At 42.8% G+C, this 21,366-nt stretch overlaps 1 protein-coding gene across 1 annotated transcript in view; it reads right to left on the bottom strand.

Moving 5' to 3' along the window:
- AKAP12 (A-kinase anchoring protein 12) overlaps positions 1 to 21,366 on the bottom strand; it is a 110,115-nt gene that overhangs the window by 37,038 nt on the left and 51,711 nt on the right. The window contains exon 2 of the mRNA XM_055535966.1: positions 10,885 to 10,999. Coding sequence (XP_055391941.1) covers positions 10,885 to 10,999 — 115 coding nt within the window. The remainder of the gene's footprint in view (positions 1 to 10,884; positions 11,000 to 21,366) is intronic.

Raw genomic sequence — 21,366 nt, 5'->3', positions numbered from 1 at the left:
GTTGTCTGCTTACCATCACGGTAAGTGGAGAACCAAAAGGGATGAGTAACAATTTGTCACGTGTCATTTGTCATGTTTTCTTTCATTGACATGGTCTTCATTCTATCTGATGGTAGTTCCTCTAGCAACATCCTTGATAGAGGACCCCCTTTCTATGCTTCTGTATCAATTTACTTTTCTACACCATTCAATTTTTTCAGTACTTAATCCTTGGTTTAAAGCAAACTAAGTTGTTCTCATGTTTGTAAAGAGTCTGAGAAATAAACTACTCTTTAAAAGTGGGAATATTGAAATTAAAACCCAGTTATGCTTGGCAAGCATCCATCAAGGACATCCATATCTGAAACATATACATCAGCCCTGGCACTCTTCTTTGAATGTGAGGCAGCTTGTTTTCTCTGGGGACGTTCTGCCTGCAGGAGAAAAGATGAAAGACACGATAAACGTGTCTTAGAGGGCCACGGTGTGGAAAAGGGAGCTGAGTTGGTGCTTTGTAGTTCCAGAAGGCAGCACTGGGAGCTGGCGGCAGTTGGAGGGGGTATATTTTCACTCCAGTGGAATAATGGGTTTCCTCCCCAAACCTTCAGAGTTTAAGCAGAAGAGCCTCCTATGTGGGAGCAGGAGCCTGGCATAGACAGCCTCGAAGTTCCTTCTCCCCGAGGCTTCTGGGTCCCAAACCCGGCTTTCTGGCTGTCAATCATGAACACAGGTGTCATGGGCTCAACCGCATACTCTCCAGATTCATACGATGCAGCCCTAACTTTTGACACATGGAAATGTAGCTTTATTTGGAGAGAAACCTTGCACAAAGATGACTAAGTTAAAATGAGGGTGGACCCGAATGCAATCTGACTGGTGGCTTATGAGAGGCCATTAGGACACACAGAGACACCCGGGATGAGCAAGGCCACGGGGTCAGAGCGAGAAGGCGGCATCGAGAAGTCAAGGTCAAAACTAACCCTGACGCCACCTTGGTCTTGACTTCCCAGCCTCCAGGACTGTGAGGAAATACATGTCTGATATTGAAACCACCCATTCTGTGATGTATTATACTGGGCGCCCCAGCAAACTAACACAGCAGGATAACTGCCTCATGCTTTGGTGTCAGCTGAAACAGGTCCATGTTAAGACACATTAAAGCAACCGTTCATTCAGTTAATTCAATCTAGCATGTATCAGTTTTCACCAAAAGTAACTAATGCATGCATTGTTAACTGGCGGGGTGGGGTGGGGCTGCCTGATATATCACATTGTGAAAGTGAAAGTTAGTCACCCAGTCATGTCTGACTCTTTGCGACCCCATGGACTGTAGCCCATCAGGCTCCTTGGTCCATGGAATTCTCCAGGCAAGAATTCTGGAATGGGTTGTCATTTGTTTCTCCAGGTATCACACTGAACCTACTCGTTAATTATAAAAGCAGTTAACAAACATTCAAAGTATGATGCTTAAGAACAAGGCTCAAGTGATAGGCTAAAAAGCTGTAGAACTTAAGCTCTTCCAGAGATACATACAAATATAGATCAGAGGATGTACATTCTCAAAGCATCCTTTCATATAATACAGGGATATTGTGCTTGGAACATACAATGCCAGAACCATCTGGGGGATGCTATATTAGGTGAAACTGGGGCTGTTTTAAGAATTTCTTTGAGAAAACATCTAAAGGGTTTTTATTCAATAAATGCTAAAGTTAATGTTTCCATTCATGGCTTCATCACCATTAGAAAAACCATTTATTGCCATGGTCCCGCCAAGGGAAAGTCTGAATCTTGGCAGGTTATGTAGACAAGTCCATAGGCCATCTTACCTAGGCTCTTCCTCAACGGGACCAGAGCATCCATCCTATTCATGGGTGTACAGAGCATTCACCCTCTTCATGGGTGCCCTGGAAAACTGCAGCCATCTGTAGGTAAAGCTTAGCAGTAATTTAAGATTGACTGACAAGTGTTTGGGGGCCTTTATCAACAGCTTTCACTCATCTTACTGGGCCAGAACCAGCTGCTATTACATGCTTCCCATCTTACTTTGTGGCCACACTTAGGAAGCTCTTATCTTTCTTTCATACCTTAATAATTACATACGGAGACTTTCTTGAATGTTTTCCCAGCTGAACTTTTTGTTCATTAAAGTAAAACTTCAGGGACTTCTCTGGCAATCCAGTGGTTTAGACCCCACGCTTCCGATGCAGGGGTCACGGGTTTGATCCCTGGTCAAAGAACCAAGATTCCACACGCTGCATGTTGTTGTTCAGTCACACATGCCCTCCTCCCCGCAAAAACCCAACAAACACTAAAATAAAAAAGCAAAACTTCAAATCTAGAAAATGGCTTTTAAGATCAGACTGAAAAGAAGAGCATAAAAGTGTTTTTATAAAAAGGCATAATGAAAATGCCAAGTAGATCCCTACCTGCCCAAAGTCACCTGTGTATCTTCACTGGCTCATCCATCATTTGGTTATTTTAATGCCTGTATTTCCAGCACTACTGACGTGACTCAGTCATAGAATTTCAGAGATGGATGAGGATGTTCATTTTACAGATGAAAACTGATGCTCAATGAGATAAAGGGATGTATTCAACTCAAGGTCACAGAAAAAGAGAAAGGCAGCCTGGCCCGGGCTTTACTCTCCTGCATTGAACTGATTATAAAGGGGAGGATGGACAGAAGTCTTATTCATTCTTTCTCCCCCTCACACCAAATTTTTCAAGTTACAATGAAAGCAAAGTTTCATCGCCCTGGCAGACTTAAATATACTTCAGAGAGGGAAAAAAAATCTCTATATAGCTTGGTTGTTAGTTACTGAAAAATAAATCTGTGTTTCTTTAAAGATGAAAGCAACAGAGTATTTGTACCAGAAATTTGTCAATGACATAAGTAATTTCAGAGAGGCACGCTAAAAATATTGCTGCGGAGCAGAGGGCTGAATTAAAACCAGTTCCCAGAAACTGCAGACTGTAAGACTTTTGCCTAAGTTCAAGGCCTATTTTGTGAGTGTTTCAAAACATTACAAAACAGGATACAGCTTGAGAAAATGTCATGCAATAATACTGTATTTGAAATACCAGAGTGTTGGAAGGGAGACCCCTCTCTTTGTCTACCCAGCCCTCATATGTGATAGCATCGCTGGGAGTTATCATTTAATTGCAGGCAGGTCAGGGTCTGATTTCATGTTTCCAGGCAACACCACCTGGATAACCAATGGTGGGCACCTTCAGAGCCCAGCACTGAAAAGTAGCTTTGTTAGTGCTGATGCAACACAGGAAACAGAGCCTTGGATACACCTAAAGAGCTCTGCATCTGGGGATGCAGGGAATGAATTGATATAAAGGGAAAAATCAAACAGATCCTCCTCTCCCACATGAGTGAAAATGTAATATTGTTAACTCTAAGTTGAAAACTCTGTGTTTTCACTTATCCAAGTACTATTTGTGAGGGACTTCCCTGGCAGTCCAGTGGTTAAGACTTGGTCTTCCAATGCAAGGGGTGCGGATTTGATCTCCTATTGGGCAGCTAAGATCCCACATGCTTTGCAGCCAAGAAATCAAAACAGAAACGGTATTGTAACAGTCAATAAACACTTCAAAAATGGCCCCCATTAAAAAAAAATCTTTAAAAAATATTTTTTTGAGCACTTACTGGGCGTCAGACATTGTTCTACGCTCAGGGGACTCAACATGGAAACATACAAATCCCATCCCCACCCCCCATGCCAAGAAATCTCTGTTCTCACGGTTCTTTTGTAGAGACAGGCATACTGAATGCCAGATGTTGACAACATCTGACATAGAGAAAAATAAAGGAAAGAGGGTAGTATTTGAGCAACAGGTACGCCTTCATGAGAATACTAACAAGGTACCAGTCATGTCACAAACTGAAGAACAAAAGGGACTAACTCATAAGAACATTTCTTCCTGGCTAGGAAAGCCACCTCTCACAGAAAAGCAAGTATTTTGCAGGGGCGAGGGGGTCATCTTTGAACACCGACCTGGAGCACTGCTTGGGGTACTCAGTCTCCAGATAAAGTTATTAAACGATCAAAAAGCAAAGACAACAACTTGTAGCCCAAGAATGGATTTTCTGTAAGGTAACAAGTTCCACAGGGAGAGTTGTGAGCACTTGGAAATAACCTCTGGCCTTTCCCTACCTCAAAGGTTCCAAACACCAGAAGCTGGAAGATTCAAACAGCAAATTCTATTTGGCCAGGACTGTGACATCAGCACCATCAGAGACATGAAATTCTTCACAGTGCTGAAAATTCAGCTTGTTGATAACCTCCATTTTTGTTACTATATCTGTGGGGAATATATCAGAATGTAGGAAAGTAGAACCTTGAGAAAGGTAAGGAGCACACTCTCTTAAAGACGTCTGCTTTGGGACTTCCTTGATGGCCCCATGGCTAAGACTCCACGTTTCCATTTCAGGGAGCCCAGGTTCCATTCCTGGTCCGGGAACTAGATTCCACATGCGCGCAACGAAGATCAAAGATCTTGCGTGCCTCCACTAAGACCCGACGCGGATGAATAAATAAGACTTTTGGGGCTTCCCTGGTGGCTCAGTGGTAAAGAATCTGCCTGTCAATGCAGAGACACGGGTTCGATCCCTGGTCTGGGAAGATCCCACGTGCCACGGAGCAACTAAGCCCGTGCATCACAGCTACTGAGCCCCTGCTCTAGAACCCGGGAGCCTCAACCACTGAACCCACACACTCTAGAGCCTGTGCTCTGCAACGCAAGAAGTCACCAGAGTGAGAAGCCTGCAGACCACAAGAGAGTGGCCCCCACTCATTGCAACTAGAGACAAGCCCACGCAGCAACAAGCACCCAGCACAACCAAAAATAAATAAGTTTAAAAAAGACGTTTGCTTTAAATGACAAGATGGGGGATGGGGGGGATGGGGGGGTTGGGGGTTGTTGATTTTTCTTGGCGGTGAGGAGGCATTTTCTAGGACCACTCCCAGGTCAGAGGGATCAGAGCTTTGTTCCACGTGCATGGTTCCAGCAGAAACCTCCTCATCGCGCTGTTCAGCAGAGCAAAACCTGCTCGCCAGGGTGCTGGCTGATACCTGCGGTTGACCCCAGAGGAGCAAACGGCAAGGGCTGAGCTTCCAACAGCAGCTCCATCGCTTCTGGTGCAAATGCCCGCACTCAGGGTATGCAAACAGTATAAGGGATATGTGAACAAAAATTCAAAAACCAAGGAGAGGATCACCACTGTGTGTGTGTTCTTTCACACAAGCAAATCTGGCCTGGGAAGGATGGAGAAAACATAACATCCACGGGCTTTGTCACATTTGCTGTAGCTACTCTGCAGGAAGACAAATCTCCAAGAACCCCAGAAACAAATGCCTTGTAAGTGACACATTCAGATGGTCTCAGAGCACAGTCACATGACTGCTCATATACAGCAATGAGTTTTGGAGGCTTTAACAAGTATGTGATTATCAAAATAAAGAGGTCTTAAGTTTTTTGATTTTGCAATACTGACTTTCCTCATCTGTTTGCAAAGAAAATAATCTGATCAACGTATCAGTTCAGTCCGACTCTTGGTGACCCCATGGACTGCAGCACCTCAGGCTTCCCTGTCCATCACCAACTCCCGGAGCTTGCTCAACTCATGTCCATTGAGTTGGTGATGCCATCCAATCATCTCCTCCTCTGTTGTTGCCTTCTATTCCTGCCCTCAATCTTTCCCAGCATCAGGGTCTTTTCCAATGAGTCAGCTCTTTGCGTCAACGGATACTTGAAAATCTAAAATTTTAATTTGTAGAAACTTGAAATTTAAAGTTGGACCCAGATCAAGATAGAATTTTTAAAAAATCCTTCTTGTTCAGGCACTCATAGAGATTCATAGAAAACCATATAAGCCATAGACTATAGAGCAAATGACAATCTGAGGTGGGAGGGTTCTTTGTTAAAATCAGTAGAATCAGGGACTTCCCTGGTGGTCCAGTACTTAGGACTCTGTGTTTTCACTGCAGGGGCATGGGTTCGATCCCTGGTCAGGGAACTAAGATCCCACATGCTGCTAGGTGAGGGCAAAATAAAACAAAATCAGCAGAAGATTTTCCACAAAACTAATGGCACTTGTGAAGCTCCTATGAATGCTGGGTGTGGCATGGCTAGATAGAGCTTTCTGGTTGGAAAAAAGTTGTATTTCTATATAAGCAGTTGTGATGAATGATAAATTGCCTAAAAAAGAACTCAGAAGGGACTAACTCCAAGGCTAAAGTTCAGTTCAGTTCAGTTCAGTTCAGTTGCTCAGTCGTGTCCAACTCTTTGAGACCCCATGAATCGCAGCACGCCAGGCCTCCCTGTCCATCACCATCTCCCAGAGTTCACTCAAACTCACGTCCATCGAGTCGGTGATGCCATCCAGCCATCTCATCCTCTGTTGTCCCCTTCTCCTCCTGCCCCCAATCCCTCCCAGCATCAGAGTCTTTTCCAATGAGTCAACTCTTCACATGAGGTGGCCAAAGTACTGGAGTTTCAGCTTCAGCATCATTCCTTCCAAAGGCTAAAGTAACTTGCTATAAATTGCTTTTTAAAAAATTTTTTAATAAATATTTGTTTTCATGCTAATTGTATATTCTCTAAAAGAAAGCCCCCAGAATTACATAATCTTCAAGCTTCCTTCAACACACATACACACACACACACACACACAAACATATATCTGAACCTTATTGCATAGTTTAGAAAATATTTAATAAGCAGATCTCGTTTTCTATCATTTAAAGAAAGGTTACAAGGAAACAGGATTTCATTTTCATTATGGGAAGAGGCTTGGTTCTGAATTACCAGTATTCCTGGTTTCAGAAAACAAACAAGCAAGTCAAAGTGGGAAAATATTGTGCATTCTGGCTGTGTCCAAATATTGTCTGTCACTTTAAATCAAAACCTTTCTAGGAGAAATGCCCCTCATTTGTAGCTTTCTCCTCTCCTGTCCATTGGTCTACCTAAGGCAGGAGCAAATGCCACTGTGAGCCAATCCTCCTAGGGACCAAAATGGCTCAGATCTTTTCTTACTGAAATGGGCAAGAGCAGAAACCAAGGTACCCCAAATCCTACGGTTAAGCATTACATACCAAATTATGTCTTTATTTACATTGCAGTAAGCTGATATGCAGAACAGGCATATCTGACTTTTTGTAACCCCATGAACTGCAGCACGTCAAGCTTCCCTGTCCTCCACTATCTCCTGGAGTTTGCTCAAATTCATGTCCATTGACTCAGGTGATGCTATCCAACCATCTCATCCTCTGTTGCTCCCTTCTCCTCCTTCCCTCAATTTTTCCCAGCATCAGGCTCTTTTCCAATCAATCAGTGGGGACAGAATCACTTTCGGTAAAAATGTTTGCTCCTCGGAAGAAAAGTTACGACCAACCTAGACAGCATATTAAAAAGCAGAGGCATTACTTTGCCAACAATGGTCCATCTAGACAAGGCTATGGTTTTTTCAGTGGTCTTGTATGGATGTGAGAGTTGGACTATAAAGAAGGCTGAGGGCCGAAGAATTGATGCTTTTGAACTGTGATGTTGGAGAAGACTCTTGAGAGTACCTTGGACTGCAAGGAGATCCAACCAGTCCATCCTAAAGGAAATCCGTCCTGAATGTTCATTGGAAGGACTGATGCTGAAGCTGAAACTCCAATACTTTGGCCACCTGATGCAAAGAACTGACTCATCTGAAAAGACCCTGATGCTGGGAAAGATTGAGGGCAGGAGGAGAAGGGGACGACAGAGGATGAGACGGTTGGATGGCATCACCGACTCAATGGACGTGAGTTTGAGTAAGCTCTGGGAGTTGGTGATGGACAGGGAGGCCTGGTGTGTGCTGCAGTCCATGGGGTTGCAAAGAGTTGGACATGACTGAAGGACTGAACTGAACTGAATCACAGGGCTGAAAAGTGAAAGAAATCCCATCTGGACTGAAGAAAGATAGCCAGATCTCTAGTAAACGTGCCACAGATTAGATAGGATTCCAGGCTACCTGGGATGTTCTGGGAACAAGGGCATCTGCTGCAGCCTCTCCCTTCTCTTATCAACACTCCACACCAGTCAGATCGAAAGCCCCCTCGAGGCGTATTTCAGTGATCTGCATTGCCGGAATACTTTCTAAACTCCCCTCAGCTTTCAGAAGAGCTCTCTGACCCAGCCCCTTTTCCCTTCTGCGTCTTCATTCTGCCCCTTGCTCAGTGGACAAGCCTGTGGATGTGTCCTGCACAGCTCGTGCTTGGGGAGCTGCTGGTCTGGGTTTAAATCAAGACAGGACCCATCTCATCGCGTTACTGCTAGAGGTCATTCTGCACAAAAAGTGCACCTCCAGGACCAGGATCCTAAAGGAAATCAACCCTGAAGGTCTGATGCTGAAGCTGAAGCTCCATTACTTTGGCCACTTGACGTGAACAGCTGACTAATGGGAAAACACCTTGATGCTAAGAAAGACTGGGCAGGAGGAAAAGGGGGCAAAAGAGGATGAGATGGTTGGATGGACATGAGTTTAAGCAAACTCCGAGAGATATTGGAGGACGGGGAAACCTGGCATGCTGCAGTCCATGGGGTCGAGGAGTCGGACTCGACTGAACAACTGAACTGAACTGAGCCGGGACCCACAGTAAACGCTTGTGAAGTGTCAGCTGTTTTATTTCCCACCCCCACCCCTTGGCTGGCAGCCCTTGTCCCAACAAATCTAAACCCAACCTCCCCTCAGGCCTCAGACCTCATCCTACTCCCTGATCTCAAACAAGGGTTTCATGAGAGCTCTAAGGAGCTCTTGTCTCTTGCAAGATTCATTAATCACCATGTTGCCTGGTCTTAACCTCATTTTCATCTTAGGGATCCTTCCATGTACTCGCTTGTCTCCCCTGATGGGCCATTTTAGCTTTTTCCATCTTTCCTGAAGCACAGGGCACAGTGACTTGGCTATGGAAGGCTCCAAAAAGGCTGTGGCTTGATTTGTTTCAAAGGTTAACCATGGGAAGGACAGAGCGTGGGACTTTGGAATCTGAGTTGGGGCCGTTCCAATTATTTTGTAGAGATCATTTGAAACTCTGACACAGGCTGTGCAGATCCTCCTTGTGTGAGACTATGTATTTCTAACTTTATAGGGAGCCTGCGGTGCTAGAGAAAGATCACAACTCCCACCAACTTCAAAAGCAGCTCCCTGCTTGCAGCAGCTCCACAGGGGCGTTGAACACAAGGAGAAACAGGTTCCACATGTTAGATGAACCTCATCTCACCGAGGCAATGGCCAGTCTCCTTTCACAAGACTTTTCCCTTCATTTGTCTTTTTCACATTACATGTAAGCATCAGTTTACCATATGCCATCATTCTGTACATCCACAGGAGTTGTTAAATCATTCCTTTATGACTAAACAAAATGATGAGACAAGAAACAAGAACAAAGGAAAGTTCTTCTTCCCTTGCAAGAGCCCGACTTGTCAAGGTGCTTGATTCTGACCCTGAGGTATGGTCCCCACCCCCTCCATGGGCTGAAATCAAACCAGTGATAATGTGGTCTCACAGATTTGCTTTCCAATAACCACCCCTCTATGATTTCTGGGATAAAGGTTATAACATGCGCAGTATATTATAGTTGGGGCAAAGAGGTGTGCACCCTGAAATATGTTGTTATTGTTCAGTTGTTAAGTTGTGTCCGACTCTTTGTGACCCCATGAACTATAACACGCCAGGCTTTCCTCTCCCTCACCATCTCTTAAAGTTTGCTCAAGTTCATGCCCATTGAGTTGGTGACATCATCCAACCATCTCATCTTCTGCCACCTTATTCTTTTGCCTTCAATCTTTCCCAGCATGAGGGTTTTTTTGAATGAGTCAGCTCTTCCCATCAGGGGGCCAAAGTATTGCAGCTTCAAGCATCAGACCTTCCAATGAATATTGAGGGTTGATTTCCTTTAAGATTGACTGCTTCAATCTCCTTGCTGTCCAAGGGACTCTCAAGAGTCTTCTCCAGCACCACAGTTTGAAAGTATCAATTTTTGGCGCTCAGCCTTCTTTGTCCAACTCTCACATCCATCCGTACATGACTACTGGAAAAACCATAGCTTTGACTATAAGGACTTTGTCTGCAGTGATGCCTTTGCTTTTTACTATGCTGTCTAGGTTTGTCATAGCTCTCCTTCCAAGAAGCAAATGTCTTCTTGAAATACACACTACTAGAAAGAATCCACCTGCCAATTCAGAAGAAATGGGTTTGATCCCCAATTCGAGAAGATCCCACATGCCACAGAGCAACTAAACCCACGCACTACAACTACTGAAGCCTGTGTGCCCTAGAGGCAGTGCTCAGCCACAAGAAAAACCACTGCAATGAGAAGCCCAGGCACCGCTACTAGAGAGAGGCCCTTGCTCACCAAAACTAGAGAAAAGCCCAGGCAGCAACAAAGACCCAGCACAGCTGAAAATAAAATACTTTAAATACATTAACAAAAAGAAAGCAGTATAGACTACCAGAAAAATCTTCACAAGGGCAGTAGGCTACTCTAGAGTGAGAAATACTGACTCCTAAACCAAGACCCCAGCATTTTCAACAAGAATCCAACACCAGGCAAGTGGTTGGAACACGGCAACAATAACAACAACAACCAAATCATGGTTTCAAGATAAGGATGCCTGAGAAAAATGAAAAAAAAAAAAAAAAAAAGACTTCATTTCATTATAAGCATTGCTATAACCTCCTATACCTAAATATGGGGGCTACAATGGATTGCTTTTGTTATCAGTATGATATTAACAGTGTATGACAGGTAACACGACAGGGCAAATTCTGCCTAGGTTGTTTTTAATTGTCCTCTGAGGACTCCCTGTTGGTGTTGTTTGCCTTCCATCCCCTGGCTCTACCCAGAGCCGGGCAAGGCGGCTTACCATCTGTGACAGTCACTTCCTCCTCTTGGCCAATCAGGGCTTCCTCCTGGAGGCCGAGCTCGCCTTGCTCAGCTAAGCTGTTGACGGTGGACAGCTGGCCATTCTTCTGCAGGAGCTACGGGGAAGACAAAACCATGTAAACTTGATTTCAATCTTCATGACCAAGTTAGAAACAAAACTGTAAGTTCAAGAATATAAATCATCTAGAGGAGAAATGCAGAGAAATGGAGGGTTAGTGACAATGAAGATGTAAGTTTTTCTTTTTCTTTTTGCCCATTGGAATGATCCAGCTATCTTACAAAAGATACAGGGAGCTATAAGTCAGCAGATAGGGCTTTGTATCTGGGTAAAGGTACACACCATTCATACATTCATTCATTCTTCTGGAAACCACTCATAGGCAAGTTACACATACCCATCATTCCAGGCCTACTTGAGATGTCACAGTGACTAAGGCAGGTGTGGTCCCAGATGCTTTGAGCTTACAAACTACTATGGAAGACATGCATGTGTGCATGCTAAGTCGCTTTAGTCGTGTCCGACTCTTTGCGACCCTATGGACTGTAGCCCACCAGGCTCCTCCGTCCATGGGATTCTCCAGGCAAGAATACTGGAGTGGGTTGCCAGTTCCTTCTCCAGGAGATCTTCCTGACTCAGGGATTAAACCCAGGTCTCCTGCTTTGCAGGTAGAGTCTTAACCACTGAGCCACCAGCGAAGCCCTGGAAGGCAAGGAAGGCAGACCTCTGAAAAACATTTTTTACTTTAAAATGTTTCCTTGTGATTAGATGCAGGTTATGCATATTTGGCTGGAATATACCTAAGTGACAAGGTGTCCTTCTCAAGGAAGAGGGCAGACATTTAAATAAATTACAGCTATGGAAGCTATCATGCAGGAGGAATACATACAGCAAATGACAACAAACAGAAGGCCATGACCTAGGCTGGGGACAGGGGGGTTGTTAAGGCTTCTCAAAGGAAGTAAAGGGAAAGCTGAGCTCCAAGATGCCGGAGCAAGGGGTATGTGAGCAAAAGGTAAAGAGGAGACAAGTGAGAAGGCCCTGTGGTTCAAAGGCTAGTGAACAAAGAAGAGAAACCAAACATGTCTGTTCATGAGTCATTGTCCTTAAAAATATTACTAAAATGCTCACTTGCAATCACCCCCATATGGATAGCCCATGCACGACAACAAAAGACCCAGTGTGATGAAACGAAGATCCTGTGTGCTTCAACTAACCAAATAAACAAACAAATAAATACTTTTTAAAAATAAAGTTTTAAGCCAAATGAAAATTGCACAATAACCATTAGGAACCTAAGAATTTCAACAATGCTTTATTTTTCATTTGCCTTAAAACCAACTTCGGGGAAATTCCCCAGTGGTCCAGTGGTTAGGACTCAGAGCTTTCACTTCCAAAGGTCTGGGTTCAATCCCTGGGTCAGGGAACTGAGATCCCATAAGTCAAGGGGCAGCCAAACAACAACAACAACTTAGGGAGGTGCTACTGTTCCATTTTACAGATGAGGACACTGAGGATCAAAGTGATTACAGAAGGGAAGGCTGGCTGACCACAGGTCTCACTGCTCAGCCATGGCCCAAAGGCCAGGTTCACCACCAACTACTTCCAGGGAATTTCCAACAACAAATTTTTGGAGGACCTGTTACCATGCACAATGACAAAATGCCTTAAAGATTTTTCCAAAGAAATCTCAAAGCTGGCCACTTTGTATGCATCATTTCATGCTGTTTACAGGCCAGTGGAGTACCCTGGCCAAATCACTGAGTTCTATCAGAGTCTTGAAGGGACTGGATCCAATTCAAGACAATCAATCCAGAAGGCTTGCACAGTGCTGAAATTGATTTCACCTGGTTGTTCCCTGCTCCCAGCAAAGATGCCCTTCAACTGTGAGAGCTGCCTCCTGAAATAATATCACTGTACTTTAATGCTCTCACTACAGATGGGATCACTGGCTTCAAAATGCCCATGCTGAGTCCACGTATTAGACACGATGCTCAGATTACATTTCCACTTAAAGTCTTCTCTTACCAAAACATGAAAGATGGGAGTTTTAAATGAAACTTAAAGACAAAAGCACGGGAGACTGGGGTGGGGATGGGCTCTCCACAATGCTCATCAGCAAAAATGTTGGCATTTAAGAGTATTTTAAGTAAATTTCACTAGGTCCTATGCACAAGTTAGACATAGATTTCATTAATAATGTGATTAAAAGCCAGTGGGGGAAAGCAAGAAATGCGTATTATTGTGGGCTACAAGGTCAACAACTGGGCTTCCGGTAAAGAATCCGCCTGCAATGCAGGAGACATGGGTTTGATCCCTGGGTTGGGAAGATGTCCTGGAGAAGGGATTGGCTACCCACTCCAGTATTCTGGCCTGGAGAATCCTATGGACAGAGGATTCTGTCAGTCCATGGGGTCTCAAAGAGTCGGACATGACTGAGTGGCTAAGCACAGCACAGCACAGCACACGATCGACCAAAAAAATGTTTAAATAATTTAGACACCATGACATGGCAACCTAAGTGGGGGAATAAGAGACAGTTATTCTAATATCTCGCTCTCAAGGGATAAAAAGTTGGTTAACTGTGCTTCTAGTTCAGGATTCAGAACTCAAGTTTATGATAAAGTCTAGAGTTCTACAGAGTTTCTATGATTCTGAAAGATTTCTCATAATTCTTCGTGAATTGTCAAATCCAAGACATCTTCAGAGGGAGCCAAATTGAGTACCTTTAAACTTGAGAGATTCTATAGGCACACATTTCATCTACTCAGAAATTTTACACATATATCATGATGCACCGTAGATGATATAAAATAAAATGTATCTTTGAGATCACCCGTCATCCTTCTTTATCATCAAGTGTAGTAAGGAAATTGTGTGGATTTCTTATTTCCAGTGACCATGCGGCAACGGTCTCTACCTCAGAAAATTGCTGACAACTTTGGTGACAATTTAGAACAATGATAGTACCAAACCTGAATTTTGAGTTTATTTTTTATATGTATAGCTTGGGTCCAGCAAGGGGGCGTTGTCTGGCACATTCAAGCCTGAGGCACGCTAGCGCTACACACAATAATACAGAATCTCATGTGCTCTTACAGATGGGTAATTCACATTTTTGCAATCCAAAATATGTATATGTAGTGTTTTTTATTTCTTTTTCTCCCATTCTCAACCAGCTAATAATTCATACTATTATGAAGGGTTCAGGCATTTCTGAGAGTTATCAGTATGTTAAAATCACCTTGAATCACAAGAAATCTAACACATGGTTCCTTAACGGTTAAGTTCCTTCTGTCTTTTCTATGAGTGTTTATATGCACACAAGCTTTTTTTAATAAAAAAAAAAAAAAAAAAAGAAAGGCTTCTCTAGTGGCTCAGTGGATGAGAATCTGCCTCCAATGCAGGAGACACGAATTCGATCCCTGAAGCAGGAAGATCCCACTTGCCAAGGAGCAACTAAGTCCACGCACCACAGCTATTGAGCCTGTGCTCTAGAGGCCAGAAGCCAAAACTACTGAACCCACAGGATGCCACGAGTGAAGTCTGTGCGCCCTAGGGTCCATGCTCCGTAACACTAGAAGCCACTGCAGTGAGAAGCCGGGACACCGAAACTAGAAAGTAGCCCCCCACTCTCCGCAACTACAGACAAACCAGCACAGCCATGAAGACCCAGCACAGCCAAAAATAAATAAATAAAATTAATTTTTTTTAATGGAGGATACATGCTTTTATAACCTGGCTGCTTCACACATTGCAGAGGCATTTCTTTGTCACTAAACACACAACTGACTTGTCCTTGGTCTTTCTTTTCTCTGTAACTCGAATGCACATAGATGACAAAGCTTTCAGTTAAGCCCGAAAAAACCCTGAAAGACATACAGACACAAGTCAGTGATCCACAGGATGGGAAGGGCTGGAGCCAGATCAGATGAGAAGGGTATTTAAATTAGGGAGAAAAACGGGTGGGATTGAAGTTTTCAAACTCATTCACTCTGAAGCTTCCTCACATAGCTTTATCCATCCACCTAGTTCTTAATGTCAAAAGACATCTCAAAAGATGAGAACTGGACTTCAAAGGCATGCTCTTTGCACTAAAACACAGCTAGCACCAGAAAACTTATTTTCCCACTGGATTTGTGCTTCAAAAACCGTAAACGCCTCCTTTGAGCAAATCAAAACCCTAAATGTTTTCAAGCTTATATCCCTTGAGTGGGTCAGCCAGAGTTTATTCCCGTAAAGTATTACCACATTACAACTAAACAAGCTTCGAAAGAAAAAAAAAAATCCCAAATGCTTCCAACAACAGTGTTTTCCTTCTCATTCCTCCAAGAACAACAACTGAAAATTTCAACATGGTAGCCAAGGCATGGATTTCCCAGGCAGCTCAAGAAGTAAAGAATCTGCCTGCCAACGCAGGAGACGCAGGTTTGATCCCTGGGTTGGGACGATCCCCTGGAGTAGGAAGTGGCAACTCACTCTAGTATTCTTGCCTGGAAAATTCCAGACAGAGGGGCCTGGGGGGCTCCAGTATATGGGGCTACTAAGAGTTGGACACAACTGAGCGTCAGCACGCAAAGGCATGGCAGGACAGCTACACAATGTTTCTGCTTCGTTGGTTTTTTTTTTCTTTCTCCATAGGATGGTCCACAGCTTGCCCTGAAAGCCCTGGCAGAGTAGGAGTGTCAAGCTCTTTAAAGAACATGCTGAACCATGAACACAACAGATGAAATTTTGACAGCTATCAGGACATTGGGAAAGAGGAGGTGAGCCTGTGAACCGTTTCCTTCACAGGAGCGATGCTATCGGCTCCACGTGGCTCCACGTTCTCACTGGAAGACCAGCACAGGTGGGAGTGGCTAGAGTCCTGCAGCCCGCGTGGCAGAACAGGCTGTGGGCAGTACAATTGCTCCCAATAATGACAGAAAAACCCAAGAAGGAGAACTGTTACACGGCTGCCACCAGGAAAGAGCCAGCCTCTTGTCAATATGAGGAGGACACATGCACACTGATGAGAATAAAAAAGATAACTGGAGAGGAGTTTAAATCCCATGACAAAACTTCTAAAGAAAACTCTTCAGTGTTTTTTTCTTCAATTCTCATAGAAAGTGTTTGGAAAGCAAACCTTAATTTTAAAAGGTCAAACAGAAGAAAGCAACAACAACAACAACAAAAAAAACAGAGAATAAAGTAGTAAATATCTTTGGAGAACAATTTGGAAACAGCTATAAAAACATTAAAGTGTGCATAACCGTTGGCTCCACCATCCCATGCCAATAGATACGGCTTTACATACCCAATAATTTATAAAAGCACAAAACTTTAAGAATCCATCGATAGAGAGGAAGAGTTAAAATACCAGATATCCATGTAACAGCGTTGAAAGGAATAAGGTAAATTTTAGTAGTAAATCTGCTGAAGGGGGCAGATGTCCCCAATTCAAGCAAAGAAAAGCAAGATGCTAAAGAATGTTTGACTCCTTTAAGTGTTTAAAATAAAACAAAAATAACTCACTAACAGGGAGGGAGCGGGGCAGAGGAGAGGAAGAGTGTTTATTCCAATGTTTGTACAAGCATATTTTTTCCAAGTCTGGAATATAATATATTCTAAAACTTTATTAATAGCCATCTCTGTGGAATTTCTGTTGTTGTCTGGCTTTATTTTTCAGAGAGCAGTTAGGGGAACAGACGTTGCCTTAACTTCACTTTATGATTATAAAGGTGAAAATATTAATACTTTCATGCCTAAGTCCACAGGTTCTCAAAAGCCATCAGGATACTATGATCCTAGCTTTCCAGGGTTCATAAATCTTTCCAGATCATCTGAGCCAATGGACCAAACTGGCCTCATGGAGCTTTAACTCTTCTGTTCATTGTACCTCTAAATGTGATTAGCATATTAATGACTTCGGTCAAGCCATTACACAGAAAATACTGGGGAACTCCCTGGTGGTCCAGCGGTTAAGACTCCACGCTGTCACTGCTGAGGACGTGGGTTTGATCACCGGTCAGGGAACTAAAATCCTACAAGCCACACTGTGCAGTCAGGAAACAACAATGGCTCAGACTATAAGTCACCACCGTGACAATACCAACCAGCCTAGGTTATGTTTATGTGAAAATTTCCCCTCTAATTCAGGTGCAATTTACTGAACACTATCAGAATCAGATCAGATCAGATCAGATCAGTCGCTCAGTCGTGTCTGACTCTTTGCGATCCCATGAATCGCAGCACGCCAGGCCTCCCTGTCCATCACCAACTCCCGGAGTTCACTCAGACTCACGTCCATCGAGTCAGTGATGCCATCCAGCCATCTCATCCACTGTTGTCCCCTTCTCCTCCTGCCCCCAATCCCTCCCAGCATCAGAGTCTTTTCCAATGAGTCAACTCTTCCCATGAGGTGGCCAAAGTACTGGAGTTTCAGCTTTAGCATCATTCGCTCCAAAGAAATCCCAGGGCTGATCTCCTTCAGAATGGACTGGTTGGATCTCCTTGTAGTCCAAGGGACTCTCAAGAGTCTTCTCCAACACCACAGTTCAAAAGCATCAATCCTTCGGTGCTCAGCCTTCTTCACAGTCCAACTTTCACGTCCATACATGACCACAGGAAAAACCTTTCGTTTTAAAAAGTAACCATTTCTATTTTGAATGAATCTAACCAGAAAACTTTGCAAAACCCAATTACAGGCAGAAAGTTTTATAAAATTCAGGTCTGAACATGGTATAAATCTTTAGAACAGAGAAAGGTAGAGAAGAGGGAATGGTTTAACTAATTTAATAGAATTGGTCCAATTCTTAACACTTAAGTCTGATTCTAACACTAACGACCCTTAAGGTCACTGTAAAAACAAAACAAAAAAAGTCAGAGGATAAACAAAAAAATTATAGCTTAGAGTCAGAAACAATTTCTAAGTGCCCCAAATATGGGAGGAGGGGGTGGTTACAGCATGTCTTCCAGGGATTAAAAATGCTATTAACAAAGCACATGAAATAGAGTTGCATTTTATGTTGTGACATTAAACTGAAAAAGCAAACTAAACAATTATACATTCAATATGATTACAAACATACACTAGAACATACCCCTAAATAGCCAAACATATGGTAATATCAATATTACCAAATCACAGGTGCCAAATAATCACTGGGGACGAAACTATGAATTTTTTATATCTTTATTTTTCTGGTTTTCTGTGTTCTGAATCTAATTCTTTTGATCACTTTTACAAGATGGTAGGGAAGAAGCTTTTCCTTCATGAAGTTACTTCGTTTTAATTTGCTTATTGTTAGTATGGCTGGGAGACAGTTAAGAAAATTTTTGTTTTACTGTGAAGTATTTTAGTTCTAATTTCTGCCAGTCACATGAATTTTCATGGGAAAAGAGACCTGCTTTAAGATAAAAACTTGACAGTGAAAAATCATTTCAGGAGCCTTTTCATAGAAACTAACCCCTATTCACTCTTCAACCCTGGATGACATGGTGCGTTCAGAAGCAGAGAGAAGGGCTGGGTGCTCCTGGGCATGATGAAATGCTTCAAATCTAGGATTTTTTATAACTGTCCCATCACTGTCATAGGCTGACCCTTGGTGAGTCCAGGTCAGCAAACAGGAGGAGCTAGGAGAGCTAGCTAGAGGGTCACACACCTGCCATTTACCTGATCTGTGGCCTCGGGAATGTTATATAGCCTCTCATATGCCCTTCTCTTTTTCTGTAAAATGAGATGTAAATTCATTTTCACCCACCACAGTGAGTATCTGGAACATCACCCCGCATGTTAGGTTGCTAATAAGTCAACTATTAATGTAAGTGTTTAGCAATTTTTGCTCTACCATTTGCTCAATAACTTCAGTCTAATGGGGATGACTTGTCCCCTACTCATCTCCCTTCTAAAATGAATGCTCCAAGGGGACTTCCCTGGCGGTCCTGTGGTTAAGACGCTGTGCTTCCACCACAGAAGGGTGTGAGATTGATCCTTGGTTAGCAAACTAAGATCCTGCATGCCACGAGGTTCAGCCAAAAAATAGAATAAATAAATACAGTTAGACAAAATAAGATTGGCAAAATGTTCATTACAGTTGAAGTTGGGTAACGGGTACATGGCATTTGTTGTGATTCTCTACTTTTGTATATATTTTGAAATTTTCCAGAATTAAAAGAAAAAACTTATTTTCTTTAGTGAAGTTTCTCAGAGTTTTTTGAGATATTGCTGATAAAATCTGTATAGTCAAGAAAACTTCAATGCTGTCAAGAAAATTTAAAATTTTTTAAACAGTAGAATGTTTCACCCCTTGGCAAGGATTTAATTTCTAATTAGCTCAAGATATACAGTAAGCGGGGTTTTCCTGGTGGCTTAGATAGTAAAGAATATCCCTACAATGTAGGAGACCTGGGGTTAGATCCCTGGGTCAGGAAGATCCCCTGGAGAAGGGAATGGCTACTCACTCCAGTATTCTTGTCTGGAAAATTCCATGGACAGAGGAGCCTGGGATCACAAAGAGTTGGACATGACTGAGCAACTAACACTTTCACTTTCTTCATATAGTAAGCAGGGCTAAGGCAATTCTCAAATAGTAACACAGATATATTTCTAGTCTATGAATTAAAAAAAAAATACTTAAGGCATTCCATGAAAGAAAAATGAGGAGAACTTTTAACTTTGCAAAGCTTTTCAAAGAAAGAATATGAACTACTTATCAAATTTCAGAGGCTCTGTCAAAACGCTGTGCCAAAAGCTCTCTCAAACCACATGAAATAGAGAAGAGCGTGTACCCCAGGTCAGGAGTGCTTCCAGTGACCTCTAAAAATGAGACGTCCTTGTCTTCAAGAAACTAGCCTTTAAGATCTCTTTTTGATCTGTTTTCCTCCTTGAAGGAGGACAGACCCTCCTGTCAGTGTGGCAGTCGCCCTACTTCTTAAAATATTGATGCCCCGAAGCCTCTCATCTTTAAATAAAACCTCTGTTTGTTTTAAATTTCATGCTACTTTTTTTCCACTCATATATTCAGCAAAACCAAACCAGCATACCAAAATATCCCCTTACTGGCTGGCAACATTGCTTTAAACGTGAGTGAGTTAATTCAAAGGACCTTAAGAGACCAGCATCTCATCACCATCAACCAATCAATTCGGCCCCTCCCCTCCAGCTCCACCCAATGACGACCGTGGTCCAGCGGTCTGACCCTGCACACTACCCCCCTCCATCGTGCTGGTCTTCACTTAGAAATCCGACTGAGTCCGAGGTGCTATTCAACTCGACAATGTCCCCCAACCCTCAGCCAGAAGTGAAAATATTGGCCAAAAAGCCATATTTCACTAAGTGTGGACCTAATTGGCTTAAGTAGTCTTGTTGTGCTGCTGTTTAATTTTATTCATTCCATTTAATTCAAGTGGAAAAGATTCTCACATTCAGGATATAAAGATTAATCTTATTTTGCTTTTTAAATTGTACTGCTCCCTATTAATGAAAAGTTTCTGGAACATTATCAGCACAGCACATGAGAGCCACATGGGGAAGCGTGCATACACCAGCTGGAGAGCTTCTGGGCACTGCCTACCAATCACTAGTTTTCCTGTTTCTCATAGTTTTCAGTAAAATTCGTGAAGATTTCTATAACACAGTTTTAAAAGGAATAACACAGACTCACCCCTGGATACGAGAAAGAATGAAAACAGGAGAGATCCGCTAATGTCACTAGTTTGCTTTTAGCCTCCAAAATTAAGTTTCAATTCAACTGAATGGTTCTACTCTAATATTCAAATTGTTGAATGTCTTAGAAAGTAATGTATCTCACATTGTTTATTTAAATCCCAAGGGACTTGGACACTTCATGTGAACTCATTAGGAGTGAACTTATTAGGAGTGGTGTCTGCAATTTAGGCCTCTAAATCTCAAAGATCAGCACTTTTCAAACTGGTATTGAAGAATATCAGTATACCAGATGTATCAGTGTCTGTGCTCCAGGCTTCTCTTAGAAGTGCTCTGGGTTCAAATCAGCTTGGGAAACACTGACCTAGATAAAGTTAAGTAGATTTACTTAGAATCTGTTGTTGTTCAGTTGCTAAGTCGTGTCCAACTCTTTGCAACCCCACGGACTGCAGGATGCCAGGATCCCCTGTACTTTACCATCTTCCAGAGTTTGCTCAAATTCCATGTCCATTGAGTCATTGATACCATCCAACCATCTCATCCTTTGCTGCCCTCTTCTCCTTTTGCGCTCAATCTTTCCCAGCATCAGGCCTTTAAAAGTGAGTTGGCTCTTTCCATCAAGTGGCCAAAGTGTTGAAGCTTCAGCTTCAGAATCAGTCCTTCCAATGAATATTCAGGGTTGATTTCCTTTAGGATTGACAGGTTTGATCTAAATTCTAAGTCCCCCTTGGAAGGGACTTAGAATTTAGAGACTCTTCAATGCGCATCCTGAACCTCTAAGAAAGAAATCATTATAGTATTTTCTAAAATGACTTGCT

This window comes from Bubalus kerabau, chromosome 9 (assembly GCF_029407905.1).
Source record: "Bubalus kerabau isolate K-KA32 ecotype Philippines breed swamp buffalo chromosome 9, PCC_UOA_SB_1v2, whole genome shotgun sequence".
NCBI classification, from domain to species: domain Eukaryota; kingdom Metazoa; phylum Chordata; class Mammalia; order Artiodactyla; family Bovidae; genus Bubalus; species Bubalus kerabau.
The sequence above is the reverse complement of the archived record's forward strand: the minus strand, read 5'-3'. Positions and strand labels throughout refer to the sequence as shown.